At 40.0% G+C, this 23,415-nt stretch overlaps 2 protein-coding genes and 1 pseudogene across 3 annotated transcripts; 1 reads left to right on the plus strand and 2 right to left on the minus strand.

Moving 5' to 3' along the window:
- Window positions 1–1,080: 1,080 nt before the first annotated feature.
- LOC147155647 (uncharacterized) lies at window positions 1,081–8,694 on the minus strand. Its single transcript, XM_086066014.1, has 4 exons — window positions 8,554–8,694; window positions 7,362–7,477; window positions 5,284–5,463; window positions 1,081–4,076 (listed from the first exon to the last, which is right to left on the minus strand). The coding sequence occupies exons 1-4, from the start codon at window positions 8,580–8,582 to the stop codon at window positions 3,337–3,339; spliced, it is 1,065 nt and encodes a 354-aa protein (XP_085922140.1). The 5' UTR covers window positions 8,583–8,694; the 3' UTR covers window positions 1,081–3,336.
- A 789-nt stretch (window positions 8,695–9,483) lies between these two features.
- LOC147155648 (uncharacterized) lies at window positions 9,484–16,109 on the plus strand (annotated as a pseudogene). The gene is made up of 3 exons (XR_015092072.1): window positions 9,484–9,723; window positions 9,993–10,108; window positions 13,821–16,109. The product of XR_015092072.1 is annotated as an uncharacterized LOC147155648 (transcript).
- Window positions 16,110–18,630: 2,521 nt separating this feature from the next.
- On the minus strand, window positions 18,631–23,408 carry LOC147155649 (natterin-3-like). The gene is made up of 4 exons (XM_086066213.1): window positions 23,206–23,408; window positions 22,316–22,382; window positions 20,779–21,380; window positions 18,631–19,181 (listed from the first exon to the last, which is right to left on the minus strand). Exons 1-4 carry the CDS (start codon window positions 23,290–23,292, stop codon window positions 18,705–18,707), a joined length of 1,233 nt encoding a protein of 410 aa, XP_085922339.1. The 5' UTR covers window positions 23,293–23,408; the 3' UTR covers window positions 18,631–18,704.
- Window positions 23,409–23,415: the final 7 nt, after the last annotated feature.

The following is a 23,415-nucleotide window of genomic DNA, read 5'->3' on the forward strand; positions in this document are numbered from 1 at the left end:
GCTTTGTGTAAAGGACGGATTAGGTAAAACATATTTTCAATTTAAGATTTTTTTTTTTAAACTTAATGTACTTTAGTTTAACATTTTTCAACAAAGATCATAATGGTATGATCTACTGTATATTATTTAGTACGGCCAGGTTATAAGACCCAAATGTAGAAATGGGATAAACAAACAACAAGGACCGGCGGTTGGCGCGAGTGAGCTACAAGATGTCAGGACCAGCGTGATACACCTTTATTTTGAAGTTCTTTCCTGTCTCGAGTTAGATGGCATGTTGGATTGCGCAGATGTCATTCATCTGTTTTGAGGCATTTCCAGGAGGGTCGAACAACCATCCCGTCTGAAGGTGAACTTTTGCAGCAGGTTTTGGGGTGCAAAGAACCCGTGACCCGAACAAAGATTTGCAGGTTTGTTAAGTCTCACACTTAAAGAGCTGTAAACAAAGGCAAAGTACAGTTGACATGTTTCGCTGGCATCAGGCCGAATCCTCATGAATCACAATTTGGTGGTGACCATCGATTGGGAAAGAGAAGTTCTGAATAGACGGAAGGAGAGATTTGGGTCCTATGATGAGGAGTTCTGTTTTATTGCTGTTTAGTTTTAGAAAGTTTTTGTCCATCCAAGTTTTACAGTTGGTTATGGTGGAGAGGATGACGGGGGTAATGGATTTAGTGGAGATGTATAGTAGAGTGTCGCCGGCATAATAATGAAACTGTAGTCCATGGTGGCGAATGATTTAACCGAGGGGGAGCATGTAAATGGTAAACAGGAGGGGGCCGAGTATAGAACCTTGGGGGACTCCATAAATGACGGGGGAGGTGTAGGATTTGGAATTGTTGGTAAAAACGAAATGATGACGGTCGGAGAGGTAGGAGATGAACCAGAGGAGTGCTGTTCTAGTGATGCTAATAGAATGTAAACGGTGATGGAGGATGGAGTGATTAATTGTGTCGAAAGCTGCTGAAAGATCAAGGAGGAGGAGGATGGAGATGGAACCCGAATCACAGGTGATGTGTGTGCATGCGTGTGGGCAGTCTCTTGTTTTCAGTGAACAAAAGTGAGGTCATCTTAAAGCAGTCACAGCAAGCAATGTGTTTTTATATGATAAATATATACAATTTTCACATACATAACAAAACAAAATAGTTCTCATAACAAAGAAAATGTCCAGGGTATCAAAATGATTGTTCCACATTCAGACTGCTCTTGGCTGTAACTTTGGTAACTATGACATAGTTAGACCAACTCAATGCAATAGCACATGAAAACAAAAACAAACAAAACAAAACACAAGCGGTCTCCAACTTAGCAAGTGTCAGCCCACAGTATTTCACCATTATGTCAAATAATAACAAACCCAAATGTACAATACACATCACATATACGCATACATATATACAGATGAAATCTCAACAGAAAGAATGTTGGTTTAGGAAACTGCAGAGGACCACTAACATCTACGTGCCATCTACTTTCAAAATCATTTATAGATGTAGCCCAAATGCTCTGAAATAAGAGATTTGTTTGCCTTTTATAAAGTATATTATCTTTTCCAAAGGTAAAGTTGTGGACAGTTCCTTAATCCTGTTGATGAATTTAGGTTTACTGTAGTCCTCCCCCATGAAAGTGATAGAGATCCATTTGGAATATATTTCATACTTCAAATGGGAAGTTGACAAGGTTATTATTATAGTCTCGAAATTTTCATTTTGAGTTTAGCTTTTTTTAAATTGAGTTTTAATTAGTTTTCAGTAGGGGTGCACCGATCACAATTTTTTGGCTGATCACCGATCTTTTAAAAAGTCTGACCTGCCGATCCCGATTTTTGCTGATACCGTTTTTTTTTTCCATTACAAGCAACATATACCTTCAGTGTTCCAATCTTGTTTTATTAGAAAACATAGAAAAATATTTTGTGAAATACAAATGGGTTGTTTTAACTGCACATGAAATAGTTCTCTCAAATAAAAATGAAAATCAAATGAGTCATCTCAGCAGAACAGGCCAGTGGCTGACTTTTTCAGACCTCTGAGGAGGAAGATGAGATTGGTGGAAAAGATCAATTTATTTTTAAGGGATCGGCCGATCACCGATCTTCCAAAATTAAGGAAATCGGTGCACCCCTAGTTTTCAGGTTGGTTCTATTAATTTCTATTAAGTAATAAATGCTTAGTTTCAGTATTAGTTTTAGTTTAAAATAATGTGTATTATATATGTGTGCGCAATATTTTAAAAACACCATGGTGAAAATAAATCTACTTAAAATCATCCCCAAAGGCTCACTCATTAAATTAATTACCAAAGACTAAAACAAAGGGCATTTTCGCTACAATTATAATGAGTTTTGAAAAACGTAAAATGTAGTTTCAGTTAGTTTTCATAAAAACATTTGTTTCCCCCGTTTTTATTAGAGCTGTCAAACGATTACAAAGAGCACTGGTTATGTGTTCATTCTTTTGACATTTAATGTTATGAGGACGTCTTCAACATGTTTTGATCCACTGCACACGCTCATCCTCCTCCTCTTTTTCTAATCAGTTAATTACTTGCATAATTTAAAATGGAAAAAAAAGACCCCAATATTTTGACATGAACAACTATTCTAAATGTGATACGCGAACATTTAATAAATGCTTTACTTTAATGCAAGTAATTATGTTCATTGCTAAAACACAACTTGTGCTACCTTAAACGTAGCCACCCGCTGTCACGCTAAAGGATAATCTATGATCAAAATTAATAGTGCGATTAATCTGCGTTCATTTATGCTTATTATTATTATTAATTTCTGATTATTTGTTGTGATTAATTAATCAGTTAACGCTTTAACAGCATTAGTTTTTATGTTATTTCGTTAACAAAAATATTTTGAGAGTGATAGTTTTAGTTTTTTTTTTCCCATTACAGTGGAAAAGCAATCATTCTTGCCATTTTTGCTGAAAACGCCTAAAAAAGGTGCATTCACAGTAAATTTGAAGCTGTTCTTGAACCATTTGGAGTTTCAGCATGATTTGCTGCTAGAATTTGTCTATGTACGACGCCTGTTTCAAAAGATTGGTTGCCGAGCAACACCGGACACGTAAGTGCAGCACCTCCGTGGATTTCACAACTGGCATATGTCAACATGTTTAAAAATCTAAAATTGCCACTATTAGAATGACTGTGGTTGTTGTGAGCTGCGCTTTCAGACAAACTCCAAGACACAAGCACGAGTCAGCAGCCAGCAGCCGCTCGGTGTGACTCGGCCATCACCAGCACAGCACGGAAGCATTTCAATCTTGACACAATTACGTCGATCGGATCCGTGTGGGCTCTTGTGGGTTCATTTTAAGTCTATCTTTTGACAGATTTTTTTACCTCAATTGGAGCAGGAAAAAGGTTTCTCACCCGTGTGTGGACTCTCATGTGCAATGTTAAGTTTCCCTTTTGAGAGAATCTTTGGCCGCAAACAGAGCAGGAAAAAGGTTTAATACCAGTGTGGATGCTTATGTGTATAATCAAGTTCCCCTTCTGAGAGAATCGTTGGCCACAAACAAAGCAGCAAAAAGTTTTCTCAACAAAATGGGTTCCGATGTGACGACTTAAGTGACACTTCCACATGAATCTTTGCCCACAAACTGAGCAGGAAAAAGGTTTCTCACCCGTATGAGTTCTTGCGTGTGTTAGTAAGTATCCCCTTTGAGAGTATCTTCGGCCACAAACTGAGCAGGAAAAAGGTTTCTCCTCACCAGTGTGTATTGTCATGTGTCGATTCAAACTGCTCTCATAAACAAATCTACTCCCACAATGAGAACATTTCCATCTCCGGTCGCCAATGTGGGCAAAAAGGCCGTTTACTTGTGATCCTCTCCAGTGGTCTCCATCACCTTCTGTTGTGTGGAGACAAGAGCTGCTGCTGGGAGGCTCCGCCCCTCTGCTCTCCTCACTTTGATCTTCATCTTTAACCTTGAAAAGGACATCGGTCAATGGAAACTTGCAGATATTCTCCTCTTTTATAATGTAAGGAGACTGCTGCGCCGCTTCCTCTTTAAAGTGGGGGATCCCTTTATCCTCCTCTTTAATATGAGGGCGCTCTGCAAGACACAAGACAAACACACATGGCATCGTGGTTTGTATAGAATGAAGGTTATTAAGACAGCCAAGTGAGTTAATATTATGACATACTGTTTAGCATTAGGGAAGTCAATAATTGATTTGGTTTTTTTTTCCTTCTCTTTTTGAGGCGGAAGATGTTGCAGGCATACAATTTTAAGTGAACTCATTTGCTCCCAAAAACATAAAAATACATTCTATTTTAAATGTTTTAAGTGTCCCAAAGACGTTTTTTTTTACGTGTGTGGTTTTTTTTAATGCTAGAGCATACTCTCTCAACTGCAGAGAACGAAGAAATTGTAGTTATTACACAAACTGCTAACAGGTGGCAGCAGAGCAAAAGAGATCAACCAGGGCCATGTTGAAAATAGCTAATTTACCCACAGTTCTAAACAGATTTGTAAATAAAGATGAAACTTAGCTGTATTCTAATGCTAATTTGCTGCAAAACTGAGACAGATAGAAATATACTTTTTTCTTGATGAAAAAGACTCCAATCTTTCTTTTGGTAGGTTCCATGTTTTATAGCAATAAAACACAATATTTAGTGTGTCTTGCAAAATCAGTCAAAACTCAAAATCAGGTAAAACAGCCGGGAGTGAAGGGGAATGCTTCAGTGAAAATGGCTGGAAGTTAATGAGTTAATGATTATTCGCCAAAAACAATAAAAAGTATCAGTTTGAACATTAAATATCTTGTCTTTGTAGTGTGTTCGATTAAATATAGGTTGAACGTGACAACGGACGACGTGACCGGGTGGGGGGAACAGTTGTCTGACGCTCCCGCGCTCCATTGGGATCCTACTAATCGCACCTTTCCAGGTCTCCCTCTCGTTGCCCACGTGAGTAGTGAAGTCACACAGCAGAATGAGGGAGTCCCCAGGAGGAGCGCTCTCCAGCACACCCTCCAAGGACTCCATGTTAACTGTGTGGGTTCTTGTGTGTCTTTTTAAGTTTCCATTCTGAGAGAATCTTTGACCACAAACTGGGCAGGCAAAAGGTTTCTCACCAGTCTGATTCTTGTATGACATATTAAGCCTCCCTCTCAAAAGAATATTTTCCCACACTCTGAGCAGGCAAAAGGTCTCTCTTCCATGTGTATTCTCATGTTGTTTTAAATGGCTTTTATAGATTTTGACACATTGAGAACATTCCCAGTGTTTGTTGTCAGTGTGACATGTCAAATCACCTTCTTTTCTTCTTCTTCTCCTCCTCTCTTGATCCTCCGGCTCCTCCTCCTCTCTTTTAATGTAAGAGGATTGTTGCCCATCTTCCTCTTTAAAGTGGGAGATCTCCTTGTCCTCCTCTTCCTCTTTAATGTGAGGGCGCTCTGGCTCCTGTCGCTCAGGACGAACGTCTTCACTGATGTCTACAAGACACAAAAAGACAAACACACACAGTATTGTGGTTTATATTTACAATGAAGGTTATTAGGAGAGCTAGATGCATTAAGACTACTACGTATTTTCACGGCCACAAGTGGGAAACAACATTGCAGGATTTTTTTTTCAGGACAATTTTGGGTTGTAAAAATGATGTCGATTTTTTTCAAGTCATGCCTGGGGTGGCGGGGGACGACGACGGCATTTATTCAGCATGGAGTGGCACACAGGATTTGATCGTATTTGCTTATGTATAGTCGTGTCAATTTGCATACTGTAGGTTCATGTGATGTAAAGATTCAGAGTGACTCAAGATATATTTGCAAGATATTTTACTGTAACAAGAACTGTCTGCATCAAGCAGTGGCTAGCAAAACAAGTCAATTATGTTATATACCAAATGCTTGGGATACCGCAAAAGCCGGCATCATTTCCGAGGACACGACAACGAGACTAAGGGTGTATTCAGACCAGAAAAGTCCTTTAGTCCGCTTGTTTGGTCCGGACCAAAAGTGGATTTTATTTTTTTCGTTTGCCTGGTTAGTTCACCAACGCTACAATACATGTACATTAAAAGAGGCTGCGGCAGCAATAATTCTGACTCGCATGTGCAAAGAGCACACGTCGAGTGATGTGTAGTCAAAACAAACAACGTCACGTTGCGGAGTTTACGGAAATAAATGTGGCCCCGACTCAACGCAACGTTTTTCCTCCAGCCAAGCCGCCAAGGCAAGCGACCTTTATCAGTACCATATGCAAATTTAGCTGTGCCAATGCGCGCTACCGATTGGTGGGCTGGTGGGGTCCTTTCACGAACGTGTTAGGAGTTGGATTTGTGTGTCTTGCCTGCATTAATTATGCAAATTAAGCAGTGTGAACACCCGCTCCTGATTGGCGGACTGTTTTCACGCTCGCTCATGTTTGGCTGCTGTCCTCAGCTTCCTCGAGCGTCAGTGTTTACAATCAGAGCAGAAATCCGTCAAACTCATTTTTTCCATCTCATAAGGCCAGAGTTGCGAGGTTGGAAGAGGTAGAAATATTTGGGGGAAATGAGGGGAGACTCCTCGATTTCATTGAAGATGACGTCGCGTCATTGACGTGTTTGACGAAGCGTCTGCAGGACTGAATTTCTACTGGCGCCACAAATGTCAACTTTATGTTTCAAGTGTGATTAAGTTAAAGACAAATAAAAAGTTAACACTGTTACTCAAAACAGCTTTGTATATATTCACAGACGTGTCAGTAGTCTCCCTTCCAAGCATTCTCTGCCGCCCACACAGTGCGCATAACAGGCTTTTGATGACGTATGAATCGGATGCGTGCGGATGAGCGTTCACAGTGCAGATGCATCGCATACATATCCGATTTATATCCACATACGAAAGAGGCACAGGTCGGGTGTGAATTTTTTTTCCGGAATTATACCGTTCACACTGCATGAAAAAATCAGACATTTGTGAAAAAAGTTGGAATTGAGCTGCAGTGTGAACGCAGCCTAAGACTTACGGCACATAAGGTTAAAGTTTTTCGTTAATATGTCATTTTAATATACTGTAACTGAATAAACTTTTTTTCTATTATATTCTAATATATTCTTTTGTTTTCATACCAAGACATTAGGCATTCTTAGACTCAATATTTAGTATTCTCAAGATGCTCAAGTGGCTGTCTGTCATTATTATTGTAGTTTGTTTTGATAGTTAATTAAGAATTACACCGTAATTTTGCATGTGACGTCACAGCCCTCAAAAGCTATGAGGGCTGTGGCGTCACGTGCAAAAGGTCTACACGGCAACCGGCAGTGCATTCTGGGTAATCCGAAAGGACTCATTGGAAGAAAAAAACAACAACAAAAATACCCTGAGTAACTAAGAAATTACCCAACCTGCTCTGTGAAGCACAATTATTGGCTGCATCTTGCCAATGGCGTCCAGTAGTTGACGTTTTCGTTCCATGTCCTCTTTTGCAGCACTGAGTTCCTCCTCGTACTCTGCTGTTCTTCTGCGCACATTTTCACACGACAATCACAAATTTTACGCCCACACTAGATCTATGCTGAGCGACGCGTTGATCACAAACACGTCTCTTTAGCCATTTCTCAATATGCGTTCTTGTGATCTTGTGAAATGTCATCAGTCGTGGCCTAAGTGCTGTTCCAATTGAAAGGACAGTGCGCAAAAACTGTCAGCACAGGTACTGCGAGCTTCCTAGTTCTGACGCATTGTTGTAACTGTGTACCACGTGACTATAATTTATATAATTGCGAGTAGTATATTAACCTCCTAAGGCGCAAGCTGTTTTTTACATGCAAAGTGCTGTCCACGTATTTGGCCACTAAGCCTTAGGAGGTTAAAGACATATAATTTAAAATTATACATGGGATTTATCAAATTTAGTATTATATTGATAAAAAAAAAAAGTTATGTTAAGACACTGATGTGAGTTGCAGGTTTTGTTCTGATCCTCCTAAAATTGTATGTGTATATAGTAAATTATATTTAATATTCGTGATGCTCCTCCGCTGCCATTCCTTCCTTGAAGAACGAAATGCATCTTGGGATATTTTCCCAGCCAAGCCTTCACCAAGCAACAACCGATGCATTCTTGGTTTATGCGTACTTAATTTCGATTGGAACAGTACTTAGGCCGCCATTCATAAAGTATCACAAGGGCGTAAGTAAGGTTTTTAACGGATGTGTGTTATACAAACACATTTTGAAACATCGAAATAGTGTATATTCATTGAAATCTAGTCACATGATATAACTGCGAAGAATTACGAAAATACGACAGCGAGATATGCATGCTTGGGAAGTACGTTCAAGACACTGGGCTTAAACAAGAACGTACTCTGTGTTCTTGATTTTGAGAAATGGCATTTGTTAGCAGCTATCAAGCTAAGCTAAAAAAAAAAGCCAAAAAGCTTCAACGTGCACCGCGACGAATTTAAGCAACACCATTAATCAACAAATTGTGTTTTTGTCCAGTTAAGTGACAAAGGGCGTCCTGAGTCGAGGTTTTTCTTTCTTACGTTGGCTAAGAAAATAGGGAAATTTGGTGAAGCGCGTTTGTCCTACCTCGTGCCCAGTGTCGATTCGGCTTCCATCTTTTCTTCTACTTTCTTTTGGCGGTTGGCTCATACTTTTTGGTGCATTACCGCCATCTTCTGAACTGGAGTGTGTGTATATATGTATTGCCCTTTTGCACGTGACGTCACAGCCCTCATGGCAACATGCAGAATAGGCGGTGGGCCGAGGGCCGATTTCGTGCCTTTGACGATCCCCAACGAGGGAGGACTTAATTTTTTTGTTAACATCAGCTTCATTTATCAACAAATGAAAAAAAAATGTTGGCACTCCTGTCTCTTGCATATTTTGTATTGATATGTAACTTTTTGTGGGTTACCGGCTCCGGCGAACTGAGCGGGTAGCTATGCTCGGGGTCCGTCATACATTACGTAGTTGTGGTTATTGTCCAATGGCACGCTTCAAAATGCGCCCTCTTGGTTTGTTTTTCCGGGTTTTGATAGCGCCTTGACAACCTGTAATGTTTAAGCGCTGTCGTAGTTTATACCTTATGTCTTAATATTACTACACGCATCGACACATTTATTGCTAAAATAACACTTTTGTATATCAGTCACTTTCAGAAAGGTAAAATGCGTCAACGTCGTTGAAGTTCGTCCTTAAACTTGACTGGGAATAGTCGTTATTGTCACTTCTTTTGAAAAGTAATTCATGCCTTCTTAAAATTTAAGGCTTCTCTAACAATGATGTCTAAATGTCATTGAGAACTTTACACATAATATATATGACAGACTTCCCACATTTGATCGCCAAAGTGTTGTTTTTTCCGCTTGAACAAACAAGGAAAAAAATAGTTCCTAATAGTCTGCATAATGTCACAAAAATGAGCTACAAAATTACACGCCCACATTTGTAACCAGCTGTTGCATATCGACGTCTGAGATTGGCTGAATAACATCACGTGATTTGTAGCGTTGCGTGCTATTGGTTCAACTGACATAGTAGTGTGCAGCGTTGCCTGCACGTTTAATGATATTTACAACTTGATTTTGGGAAAATGTGCAATAATTACGAGTGCCAACAAACAAAATCTGCTTCAGAAAAAAATTAACTTCAAAACATAAACGATCTAGGTCTTCCCTCACGAGGGATTATTGATCTCAAAAGGGCCCACCGCCTAGAAGAAGTAGATGACGAGTCGACCCAGGACCGAGACTCCAGGTAGTACAAATGCACGTCACCAAACGTTGCTGAATTTGTAGCTTACGTACAAAAACCCCGACTCTCGACGCCCATTTTAACTTTCACGGGACAAAAACATCATTTGTTGAAGCATAGTGTTGCTTCAACTCGATCTCGGTTCAAGCTGAAGGTTCTCGGCCTAGCTTTGTTTAGCTTGCTAGCCGCTAACAAAGACGTGTCGGTGATTAACAACAGATCCCTCAGTGGAGCATAAAGATTTGTGACTGTCATGTGGGAAATGTGCGCAGAATGACAGCAGAATATGAGGAGGAACTTTTTGGAGCAAAAAAGGACGAGGAGCGACAACGTCAACTACTGGACGACATTGGTAGCATGCAGCCAAAAATTGTGATTCACGAAGCAGGTTGGGTCATTTATTACTCTCACTCTTTTCCCCAGCAAAATATAAATTCATTGAGATTAAAAATATTTTCTTTTGTTTTGATACTTTCCATTTTCAATAGTAGTATTCATATGCTGTTGTCTACAGTTTTTATTTAAATGAATACAAGACTTATGAAAAACTAACCAGCTATTCTGTGAAATGGTTAATTTCAACTCTTCCCTGAAAAATGTGTTAATTTATGTCGAGCAATTATGATTTTATAGCACTTTTTATGAATATTTTTGCATTAAGTACAGTCACGTGATTATCGTGACTTGTCACGTGCGTAAAACACGAATATATGACATGGTCACTAATAACAAAGACATTTACCAGGAATTATTGCGGACATCAAAGGTGAAATTATGCCCCATTGACCATTTGCATCAACTTCACGTGATCACGTGACTGCCCTATGAAGGAAGGAAATGATTGTTGAATGGAAGTGGACGTGACCCAGAACGACTTAGTGACTGTTATTTTGAAAATTAAAAGTTATTATTGCCCATGGAGTCTACTACTTCAACCAAAGTTCGCCTGTCAAAGTAGCACATTTCGTCTGGACTCATAGAGCGTGATATTTACTTAAGTTGGAGATCGCTAGTTTGAAAGCAGCCCCTTACATTTTGTTGCCTGCTGTTTTTACCAAGTTAATCAATTCACAGCGCACGACCTATATCATTATGTAGTCAATGCCGTCTCTCCTCCTTACACCGAGGATGATTTAAAAGCTTGTCGTTGGCTAAGTCTCTGGGACGAGATGCTACGCTCACATCTGGGGGAAAATTTACCTTGTAATGCAAAGGTAAAACTTGTTTATCATGCTAACTGACTTATTTTTACATAGTCCGTTCTATATTGAAACACTATGATGATTTTATGTTACTATGTTTACTAGCATGGAACAAATGACTATGGTAGTGGCAAGCTATGCAGTAATTTCATGAATATGACTGCGGCTTCAGAGTGAAGAACTCCAAGCATAAAGACGAAATCCCCCAGTCAAATGCACTTAATAGTTTAAAAAAAGGCGCATTTTAAAACTAAGCTGTGTGTTCGTTCAGTTGGAGTGGATGCAAACTATCTGGCTCGTTAATGTGATTTGAAACTCGCAATTCGACACCTCTGCTACAATCTTTGTTAGAGTGTATGTTTACTAGTAAAATGTATGAACATGTATCTACTAATTACAACATTTATCTACTAACCTCGCAAAAACTGATCGCTGCAAATCTGTGAATACTTTGTGGCTGCCAGTCCTTTCTGTTGATTGCTGCTATCAATTGACATCTTTTGTCTTCATTAGTAGGTATGCGATAAAAAGCAACATTTGGTTTACTCGTTTGTCTGTCTGTACAACCGACCGCAAAGCAAGATATGACCATTTTATAAGATAATCGATTAGATAAAAGACTGTACGAGATTCAATGGTTACAATACGGGCAAGTGGCTCTTTTGCCGTCCAGCGTCCTGTAGGGGGCGTTCCCATGAGGGCTGTGACGTCACGTGCAAAAGGTCAATAGCAAAGAAGCACTTCTTCTAAAGCAGTACAGCGACGGAGGACTCACCAAAGATTTGTGTCCACAGCTGAAAACGGGGATGAAAGTGGCCGATAACAACTCATTCAGCCGGCCGGCTCATAGTAAGTCGGAATGAAAATGCCGTGAAATGTGAATACAGGGAGTCCTCAAGTTACTGCTGAGTTCCCTTTCTAAGTCAAATTTCCCCATTAAAGTCTATTTATATCAAAATACTTTGTACAGTAATTTAAAAAAACATATTTGTGCGACCCGGAGGATGCCGGAATCAATATTTTGTGTTTCCACATGGACATTCATTGTGGACGGATGCAAGAGCGGAGACAATTTCAAACTTAAACACGGAAATGTGCCTGATAGCGAGCCCACCGGCTGATGGACGTCCGTTGATGGAGGTAACAACAAAACACCATTAAATAACTTAAAAATGGCGTAATGACTTCTGTGAAGATTTCTTATTGCTGCACTTCTTATTTAACTTTAATTCTATCTCTTTCTATTCTGTTGTTTCTTCCTTACTGTAACTGCAGCTGGACGGAGTCCAGGAAAAAGTTCCCCACGGGGAAAATAAAAGTATATCGTATCGTATCGTAAATTAACGAAAAAGAAGGTGCTAGGGACGAGGCACGGGCGCCGTAAAGTCGAAACGACGTAGGTCACGTACAACATAACTCGAGGACTCCCTGTATTTACTTTGCAAGTCAATTTACCGTGTGCACCCCAAAATTTTCTTCCCGTGCTCCGAAAATTTTAAGTTAAGGGCTACCGCACTCCTAGCAAACATTTTTTAGTCTGCAACCTTGATAGGTCATTGTTAAAGGGAACCAACTGTCATGACAAGTTTGCTTTATATTATTTATTTGGTGTTACTAACATATAACTATGAGATTCATTTTTCATAAATCATTTCCAGTTTAATACATTTTATAGAAACTTTATTTGGACGTACGCCGCCATTGTTATTTACGTCGCAACGCATTCAGTGCGTAGTGACGTAGAATGGCGGCAAGCTCTCTGCCGAGCAATGTGAAACGCCTATAAAGAAAGCAAGGTAAGCTTTGTAGCGTTCCTAAAGAAACAACATGGGATCGAGAGAGACACACTCCCCCACGCCATGCTCTCGTCAGTCACCAGACGCATTCAAGAGTTTTGATCGTCCCTTTAGGAACGCTACGGAGGGCTAAAGGGACGATCAAAACTCTTTAATGCGTAACGGGAAATGATTTTTGAAAAATGAATATCATAGTTATGTTAGTAACAACCAAATAAATAATATAGAGCAAACTTGTCATGACAGTCTGGGTTCCATTTAATATACCATGTAAATATTGTAGGTATGTGCTAGTCATGGGCAAAAGTGGTTGGAATTTCTTGCCGGAACTCCCTGACTATTACATATTCCTACTCAAACCACCGGCATGCAAAAAAAATTACTCCTTTTGGTACAGTTACACCGTACACACAATAAAACACAACAGGTCTTACACATGCATTAGGTTACTGCATTACACTTACATGAGAAACGTTTTTTCAGTTAAAAAATAAAAATAGTCAATGATGTGCAAAATAACAGTTAACAAAAACACCAGTAACACCGAGCTCAATCTCCTAGTAATATTTTCCCTCATTCACTCACATCAACGTAAATGCAAAACCGCAATTTTAACTACATTAGAACAAAACATTACATTGTGCACATTGAAATGGAATATAACGTAAGCATTGGCTTTTTTTTAATTGGTTGGACACAGAGTTGCTTCACTTTATGACAGGAGATGCAGCCTACATAGATTTTGATCATGTAGCCATTCAATTTTGATGCCAATAAATCAGACTTGCTCTTTTTCCTCAGTAGGGCTAGTAGCATTATAGGTGGTTGGAAGGGTCCTGCTGTCTCTTCTAGCAGGGTGGCTAGATATATATATATAATATATATATATTTTTTAAATATATATATATTATTATTATTTTTGATTAATCTGCAGATTAATTGCTATTTTTTTCTGCCAAAGATCGATATCGGCCTAAAAAAACGCATATCAGTCGGGCCCTACTAGTAATCTTAAATCGTCAATCTCTGCTAATAACATTCATTAGTTCATTTTAATTATAAAGCACAGTACCAAGTGTATTTGTGTTCTTGTGTCTTGCAGACATCGGTCAAGATGTTTGTCCTGAGTGGCAGGAGCCAGAGCACCATGACATTAAAGAGGAAGAGGAGGGTGAAGCGATCACCCACTTTAAAGAGGAAGAGGAGCAGCAGTTTCCTTATATTAAAAAAGAGGAGCCAGAGCACCCTTGCATAAAAGAGGAGGGACAAGACCCTCCATACATCAAAGAGGAGGAGGTGGAGGAGAAGATCTTTAAGCCATCATTGAAGAGTGAAGATGAAGGTCAAAGTGAGATAAGCAGAGGGGCGGAGATTCCCAGCAGCAGCTCTTGTCAACACATGTCAACAGAAGGTGAAGGAGACCACTGGGGAGGATCACAACCAAAAGGCCTCTTAGCTCCACTACCAAATAGTGACAACATGCTGCCACACACGCCTCACAATAATGAGGATGATGATGATGATGATGATGATGAGCATGAGTCTGGAGGTGATATGACATGTCACATTGACAACAAAAGCTCAAAATGTTCTGATTGTGGAAAAACATTTGCTTGCAAGAGCTATTTGAATCAACACATGAGTGTACATACTGGCGAGAAACCATTTGCCTGCTCAGTTTGTGGCAAGAGATTCAGGCGGAAGCATGATTTAAAACCTCACACAAGAACGCACACTGGGGAGAAACCTTTTTCCTGCTCATTTTGTGGCGAAAGTTTCTCTCTGAAGCGAAGTTTAAACATACACACAAGAACACACACCGGTCAGGAGAAACCTTTTGTTTGTTCAGTTTGTGGCCAAAGATTCAATTTGAAGGAGCACTTAACAAGTCATATGAGAACCCACACTGGGGAGAAACCTTACACCTGCTCATTTTGTGGCCAAAAATTCTCTCATAACACAACCTTAAAATCGCACACAAGAATCCACACTGGGGAAAAACCTTTCACCTGCTCAGTTTGTGGCCATAGATTCTCCCGTAAGAAATCCTTAGAAATACACACAAGAACCCACACTGGTGAGAAACCTTTTAGCTGCTCAGGTTGTGGCCAAAAATTCTCTTGTAAGGAAACCATAGAAAGACACAAAATAATGCACTCTGCTGAGGCTTTTGCCCGCTCACTCAGTCTGTTTGGTCCCTGTACAACTGATACCAGTGTTTGGTTTGTATTGCCGGTAGAAAGTCAGGTTAATTTCCAGTGAGGTTTGGACGCCACACAGGTTGCCATTTGTCACTGATTCTGTTACTAACCTTTATGGACAGATTTTTTTTTTCTTGGAACCTGTTAAAAACCCCAAACCCTTCAATTTAAACGGATACTTAAGAATTCCACCAGAGTCGCGAAGTTGTCACGAGACCAGAGGAAGGATTAAAAGAAAGAAAGATGAAACGAAGTGAAATCCAGCACCAACCAGACACCACCTACCACCCACAGAGTTACAAAACCAGAATATTTCACCAACCCCAGGAACATCTAAATTCCAACAGATTAGGGAGACCTCAATAGACCAGAGGAAAGACTAAAGGAAGGAAAGAAGAATAGATGAAGCAGAATGAGATCCACAAACACCAGCCTCCACTGATTCAGCGACCATGGGAGAAGCAAATTCTGTTTGGATATTCAGTAGATGCTGGTGTGGTGGATCTGGCATGCGTGAAAACCTCCACCAAAGAGGGGAGCCATCGACCTCGGCCCGACAAGGCATGGACAGAATTTCTAGGCGCAGCCGAGGCATTGACGGGGTCCGGTTTGTTGGCTAATGATGTGGTGGTGTTTGGGAGATAGGGTGAGAAGCTCAGTCATCCGTGAGGGACTCCGAGTCGAGTTGCTGCTCCTCCATGTTGAGAGGAGCCGGATAAGGTGGCTCGGACATCTGGTTAGGATTCCTCCTGGACACCTTCCTGTGAGGTGTTCTGCGTAGGTCGCATTAGCAGGAAGCCTCAGATTATTTCTGTCGGCTGGCCTGGGTACTTTTTGGGGTTGGAGTTTCACAAAAAGTTGCCAGGGAGAGGAAAGTCTTGACTTTCCTGTTAAAACTGCTCCCTCCGCGACCTGACCACAGATAAGCGGGTGGAAAATGGAGGGATCTTTAATTTGATTGTCTTTGTACCATCTAAAAGCCTCCTGTGTGTACAAGTGTTTGGAATTAGCACTGGTGCTAAATGCAACACATGCGCTTTGTATAATGTTTAATGATGTACATACGAAGTAAGTTGATTGATTAGATGGACTGTGAAGAAACTGACTTGTGATGCAAAGGTAAGAAAGTGTGTGATTCACATCCAATGTAACATAAATGATTTATAATCATTAAATTAATTATTAAACCCAATGTTTTCTGACTTCCTCTGTGATATTATGTGGGTCTTATTGGGTTGAAAAAGGAAATTAATGTAAAGCAGGACTAAAATAAGACATCATTTAATGTAATCATAAGTTTGGTTATGACACAGTAGTGCAGCACTACCCCCACCCCCTATCCCGAGTCCCTGCTTTGTGATGCCAAAGATCAAGTGCATTACTGTTGCTTAGACATTATTTTAAGGCGGTTAAACTCCCATCAATGCATTACATTTGAACGTTTTTAGTTGTATAAATATTGGATTAGTGTGATCTCTGTAGCCACATCCGAAAATTACATTAATAGCACATTTCTGTAAAAGATGGGTTCGGTGTATTCAACTCAATACAGGGGGAAATTCCTTCACGATGTTATATATCATTTTAAGGACTTAATGTAAGTACCAAATTTGTATGTCAAACTTTGATAAATGGGCCTAAGTAATACTTTAGACAGGTAAATATTCATATTTAAAATGTTTCCTTCATTCTTGGTGGTATTGGGAGTTTCAAATACTATTGACTTTATAGAAATTACTATAGACCCGTCAAATTTATTAAGAATTCAGTTTTTGTTTTGGAAATGTAGTTTTTGTAAGGTATTGTTTTATGAAATTATTATTTCAATAATAATTTTCTATCTAATATCAACAATGGGAGTTTGTTGATATATATTATTTCTCTAATCATAGATTAAAAAAAAAATGCTGTGGAAGTGCATAATTTAAAGAACCTCTTTTTCGATGGATTGAAACAAAGTTTGCACTAAAATGAGTCTATAAAGTCAATAAAACATGATTGTCATCCATCAGGCGTGCCAATGACCAGAGACGATTTCACAAAGGTTCAACAGAATTATTTGCCGGTTCGCAGAATAATTATTGAATTAGAATTATGACAATATCTCATCCATGCTGATGTCAATAACTTATGTTACTTTCATTAATAAACTATCATTTGACCAGTTCCTGCCTTTGCGAAATTTACTTTTAATATTTGTGGAGTTTTTATCACATCCTTGATGCTTAAGAATAATTGATGTTCCATAATTAATCGATATTGGATTGAACTGAAGTGAATTGAACCGGGAAAAATCGAATCGAGCTGAACTCTTGTGAATCAAAATCTAATCGATTGAACCGAAATTTGTGTTACGATGGTAGTCATTGCTGGAACTAGCCGTAACATACTAAATTTAACACATTCTAGGGCTGTCAAAATGAATCGATTAAGTAATCAATTATTAAATGAATCAACTATTTTAATAATTGAGTAATTGTTTGGCGGCATTTTTTAATGAAAATGGTCTAAATCCTTACCCAGCCATCAACGTGTCTTAAGATGTCTTAAAATGTCTTAATAACCAAACTCAAGACGTCTCAAGACATTTTTGTACATCAAGACATCTTAAGACAATATTTGAAGACTGGTGTCTTCAAGTGACAGAGCAGCGCATGGGATGGCCCCAAAACAAATTTTTGTGTCCTAAGAAAATGTAATGTCTTAAGACATATTTACTTTTTGGCTTGAGGCAGCTCGTTCAATTGGTTACAACCCACAGCTCGTGACCAATAGAATGAGGTCCCAGATACAAAAGGTCGAAATGAGTTTCCTATGTAGGGTGTCCGGAATCTCCCTTAAAGGGTGAGAAGCTCGGTCATCTGGGAGGGGCCTGGGGTCAAGCTGCTGCTCCTACCTGTTGAAAGGAGCCAGATGTGGTGGCTCGGGCATCTGGTTCGGATGCCTCCCCGGTGAGATGTTCCGGGCATGACCCGACGCACACGCTGCTGGGCTGGGATTGCTTTGGGATACCCACAGAAGAGTTGGAAGAAGTGGCTTGGGAGAGGGAAGTCTGGGCTTCTCTGCTAAAGCAGCTACTAGTCACTCGACCCCGGATAAGAACATGGATGGATGGATGGTTACCTACGAGGTGTTAGAAAAAAAAGTCTTGATAGCAAAGTTGTATTTTGTCTTTATCTTTCTTCAGTTGGACACTACTGTACACTCTTGAATGTTCTAGAAAGCCATCTGCAGTTTTACAACTTATAAGTGGGATTTAATCGATATAATTGTTTAATGAATAAGAATAGTTTAGAATGTCATAGTGTTTTCTGTTACGATACAGTATAATATTGAATCTTGTTATATGGGTCATTTCGTGACCTGTATTGATGACAGAAGAGTAAATTCAAGGAATCAAGTAGCGTAGAAACAAGACATTTAAGTCGCTGATTTACACTTATAAGAAATATTAGTGTGTTAATACAGTAAAAAGATGTATTTTCATTACAAACAAGTGTGTTGGATTGAGAAGTCAATATTTGAAATGTTGAAAAAAGTGGTGAAACACCTGTATAAAATAAGAGATTTGCTGTAATGGTTATTTTGTTTATATGTGGTGTGCTTGATAAAACATCCATCCATATTTGGATTTCATACTGTAACGCGCGGTGGCTGATCGGCCATGGACGGCGCAGCTGGACAGAAAAAACTGGAGAGCAACAAAGGAACTGGACGTCCACAGGCTCACTTTATTAGAAGAAAACAATGTGATGGTGCGTCCCAAGAAGATGACATCACGGTCATCATGGGCAGGGCTCTGCGTTGTCCAAGGGCAGGCACTCCATCACAGCGCCCACATCTTCAAAGATGACACCATTGAAGGTGCCCGATATGGTCGTCCTCTTGGTCTTGCCGTTGTGGTACGTGCGGGTGAGGAGGGCCTCGTATGGTACGTCGGCCGTCGCCTTATGAATCGACATTTGCACCTTGCATGAGTGTTGTGATGGCACCTTCCACTCCGTCCACAACGAGTGGGGTACGGTCTCCCTCAGGGTGGTCCCGCTGGAGAACTGCAGCGTCATCTCATCGCTTAGATGCAGACCGCCCGACCCCATTAGCGGAATATTGGCCATCTCGCTGCTCAAACGCACACTGACTGACCCCGCTAGCGGGATACTGGCCGTGATGCTGCTCACGACGCCCACCTTGGTGGCTCGGCCGATGTTCCACGTGGTCTCCTTCTTGGTAGACTTGGTGATGGTCACCGCCTTGGTCACCTCCTGCAAGGGACATTGTCAGTTTGCAGGAAGTTGATGTGAAATTTCACTTTGGGAATCGTCCAAGTACTTTATTCCAAATTGGACATAATCCACAGGGAATCATGGGAAATTATAGAGACTTGAGAGTAATTCAATAGAAAGGTTATCGTATTCAAGCAAATTGATGAAAGATTGACAGCAAATTTCTGGAGTTTTTCATAAATTTCCATGGGAAGTTTAACCGTGGAATTTTAAATGACTATTACAAAATCAAAAATTCCTTGGGAATTCCTGGCACTTTATAGTGATTAATTGAGAATTGTCAGTCACATATTAATGGAAATGTGTCAAAATCAAGTGAAGGGGTGGAACATTTACAGTATACATTTTTTTTTATGGTAAATTTCTTTAGATATTTGAAAGTCGAAAATTTTTAACACTGTATTGCAAATTGGAAATTTTCTGGTTATTTAAAAATGATCAATGTAGAAAATTACCCCCAAATACCTTTACAATAGCCTATTTTACCATTATTCACTCAGACATCTTGTAATTGGCAGATATCACCTTAGCTCTTCACAATGTGTACTGCTACAAGAACAAGGGAGTGTGCAGTTTCATTTTTCGGCCACAAATGGCAGTAAAGATTCCAAATCTAATTTTCCGCATTCAACAGCTTTTATGTAAAGGTATCGCATTCAAGTGAAAAGGCTGGAAATTTTTCAATACATTTTCTGTTAATTTCCGTGAATGGCTTCAGGAAACGCTTGTCTTACAAATTGTAAACTTTCCACAGGAATTTAAAGGAATTCACTGATTTTGAGGGCAATTTAATGGATAAGTTGAACTTTCAATCAAAGGGACCGTAAATTTCCAACAAATTCCTGGAAAATTTCAATGAAAAGTTGAGCTATGGAATTTTACACAACTGTGTGCCCTGCGATTGGCTGGCAACCAGGTCAGGGTGTACCCCCCGCTGACTGCTCACAAGACAGCTGGGATAGGCTTCAGCACCTCTGCGATCCTCGTGAGGTCAAACGGTTCGAAAAATTGATGGAAGGTTGGATGGATTACAAATGGGAAACATTCCATGGGAATTCCTGGCAATGGTAATCAGTTTGGAAGTAATGGCTATTTAATGGAAATGTTAAACATTAAAGCAAAGGGGTGGGAAATAATCCACTCATTTTCAAAAAGTCTGAAATTTTAGATGGGAGAACTGTGGAAATATTAACTTCTGAATTGCACACATCCTTAAGGTAATTATGTTTTTTTGTTTTTTTTTTGCTGAAACTGCGAGTAATTTAGTGGAAAGTGTCACATTCAAAAGAATGTGTGGAAAATTTCGAGTGTATTTTTGATAAAATTATGTCAAGTTTTCATAAATTCCCAAGGAAAGTTAGGCTCTGTAAGTTTTGAGTTTTAATATTCCAACATTTTTGGGGAATTCACAAGGACTTGAGGGTCATTGAATGCAAAAAGATTCACTCAAAGGGGTGGAAAAGTGCCAGGAAATTTTCTATTGCAAGTTGTGCTGTACTATTTTGAAACCTCGTGTTACAAATTTGAAAAATTCCACGACCATTCTTGGATTTGATAAAAATTGAGAATTGACTACCTTGCACTGCTCATTGGTCATATTGGTGATGTGAATGGTCTGGGGCGAGTTCTCAAAGATGGCCGCACGGTCCAGGTCGTAGCGGACGTTGGAGATGTGCTGCTCGTACGGGTCCTGGTTGATGGTCAGGATTTGGTAGCTCTTGTACCAGTACTCGTAGCCCTTCCATGGCAGGAAGAAGGCCTCATGCCTCGGCACCACCTTGCCAAGGCCGTATTTGTTCCTGCCTACGTAGTTGGTCTCGTAACCGCGGCACGTCTCCACACTGTTCAGCGGCACCGAGCCGTATGAGCCTTCCTTCCACTCCAGGATCTCAAAGTTGTCAATGTTGGTCAGGATGTCGAAATCTGTGCCCTTGTGCTCGACTGCCCCAAAGGGGTAGTGGCAGTAGGGTCCCAGGGCGGGGTTGTAGAAGCCCGGTACGCAATTGTACGTGCACACATAGTCGGTGCGCCCTGTGTAGTGGATGTAGACGCCCACTGCATCAGCGGGCAGTGACCCTTCCCACTTCACCCACTTCAGGTTGACGTTGTCGCTAAACAGGGACTCAGACGGAGTGGCCAGAGCGGCGCCCGGAGCCGGAACCCAGTTGGGAATGGATTCTGCGGGAGAAAGCGGATGAGAAAATGCGAGAGTCTGCGTAGGCTTTTGTGCTCAAGGGACACGCATGGGTCAGGTCATTCGTAGATCAAGTTAAAAATACTTTTTTTTTTTCGATAGGTTGATTTTAAACTAGGGATGGGCGAGTACCGATACCACATATCAGTATCCGGCCGATACCAGGACACATTTCATGGTATCGGTACTCGCGACGGATATCGGTACTGGTATCAGCACCCGCTCTTGTGGCCGTTTTTTCGGCTGAAATGGTTATTTTGCATTTATTGACCGCCACAGGGGTCTCCGGTAAGAGAGCAAATAAGTCTTCAGTTGTACTCAACAATTTAATTAGCTCTGGAGTGCAGACAGATCTTTGTATATTATATAGTATAACATCATTGACTACTGCACTGCTATGACGTGAAACAAAACGGAAATACAGAGCACCCTTCCAAATTAAAAGCATGGATTTCAAAACAAGATATAATTAAACATCGCACACTAAACAGCTTGAGGAATTCTTAACATGGTAGATATCACTAAATTACTTGAAGCCCTATTGTACTGAATTGAATTCTTTGCACTTCACTGTATTCCTTAAAAATAAGTTGTACAACCACATATTTTATTTTGATTGGGACTTTTTCCCCCCTGGCCACTGGATTATCTGTTTCATTGTATTCATCTATATTTTTTTAAATTCATTTGATTTTGTGTGAGCAAATTGAAAAAAAATAAAAATAATTGCCATTCATTTTAAGCAATTTTAAGGAAATTTGCTATAATCAGGATATATCATCTTTTTAAAACAATGTCCTTTTTTTGTGGAAATTTTCTGTATCATAAGTACCGAACATCCGTAATTTTAACAACACAAAACACCCATGTAACAAATGACACAACACAATGTAACGCAAGAAGTAACACAGGCGTTTACCTTTCCATAAGATGACGCCGGCAATGGTGCCGCCCACAAGCAAGCACAGCAACAACAGCGGTGTTACCTGGTCATCAAACACCACAGTCAACATTTTCACATATGGAATGAAGTACTTCCACAAACTTAACTGTAATGCGATAGACCTCTTGCACTCTGACTTTTCCGAGTTCAAACCAGGAAGTGTGTACGGGAACGCCCCCTTGAAGTCGGGAAAAAAAGGACCCCGACTTCAGCGACGGACTAGAAGTGACGTCACTATACAATTGGCGAACTCTTTGGAAACACAGACCGTGAATAGTAAATCACAATTTACTAGAGTATAAAATTAGATAGCTTTCTTCATTCATAAATATTCAACATAACTCCACGTAACAACGTATGATGTGACAGTATGCCGCTATCTCCCTGCATGAAATTATACAGAGAACTACATGGAATGATTATGAAGATAAAAACAATAAATGAAGCAAAATTGCAAGAAGGTAAGTTTGCTGCAGGTCAAAATGAGTTTTGAGGACCAAAATAAAAAACAACTTATCACTATCCGCTATTTTGGTTGTTTACTTTCGCCTCAAACGCTTTCAGGGACAAGTGAGTCGAACCAAATGTTGTCATCATCCCACGTCTCATTTGGGCTTTCAATAGGTTCAGTTTTGTTGCCAAGACATACATTGAGCTTTTCCGTAAACCTCCTCCTCCCTTCTGGCGTTAAAGTGCTTAGATAGCGGCAATTTCTTCGTCTACGTGGTGTGCATACAGCCAGCCAGGTTTTCTGCCACTCAACCATCCGCGCAAAAATGTCACCAAAGGATCCTCCTATACAACATTCCAAAACTACAACATTAAATGAATCAACTCTAAGTAGTAAAAATGATAGACAAACTCACCTTAAGTGGAACCTTAAGTGGATGGCACCTTTGCCCAAGTTTTTTATTGTTTCCATCCTCAAGGCTCATTTTCTCCACCGCAGCCATTTTGCGCTTTTATTGAAGAAAGTCTCGTGAGTTTAACAGAAGGCATGTACCACCTAGTTAGCCCTGGTTTGTTCTGAAATAAAATTAACTAAGCAGAATACTGACACAACTGACGAAGGGCTC

Source organism: Leptonotus elevatus, chromosome 21, assembly GCF_054856555.1.
Source record: "Leptonotus elevatus isolate MCC_2025b chromosome 21, RoL_Lele_1.0, whole genome shotgun sequence".
In the NCBI taxonomy this organism is placed as follows: domain Eukaryota; kingdom Metazoa; phylum Chordata; class Actinopteri; order Syngnathiformes; family Syngnathidae; genus Leptonotus; species Leptonotus elevatus.

Coding starts and splice junctions, on each gene's coding strand:
- LOC147155647 (XM_086066014.1), bottom strand. CDS start 8,582: ATGGAAGCCGAATCGACACTGGGCACGAG. Junction 7,478..8,553: donor GAATCGACACTGGGCACGAG/GTAGGACAAACG, acceptor AAATGTGCGCAG/AAGAACAGCAGAGTACGAGG. Junction 5,464..7,361: donor AATTGTGCTTCACAGAGCAG/GTTGGGTAATTT, acceptor TGTGTCTTGTAG/ACATCAGTGAAGACGTTCGT.
- LOC147155649 (XM_086066213.1), bottom strand. CDS start 23,292: ATGGCTGCGGTGGAGAAAATGAGCCTTGAGGATGGAAACAATAAAAAA. Junction 22,383..23,205: donor CACTTAAGGTTCCACTTAAG/GTGAGTTTGTCT, acceptor TTTGATGACCAG/GTAACACCGCTGTTGTTGCT. Junction 21,381..22,315: donor CGGCGTCATCTTATGGAAAG/GTAAACGCCTGT, acceptor TTTCTCCCGCAG/AATCCATTCCCAACTGGGTT.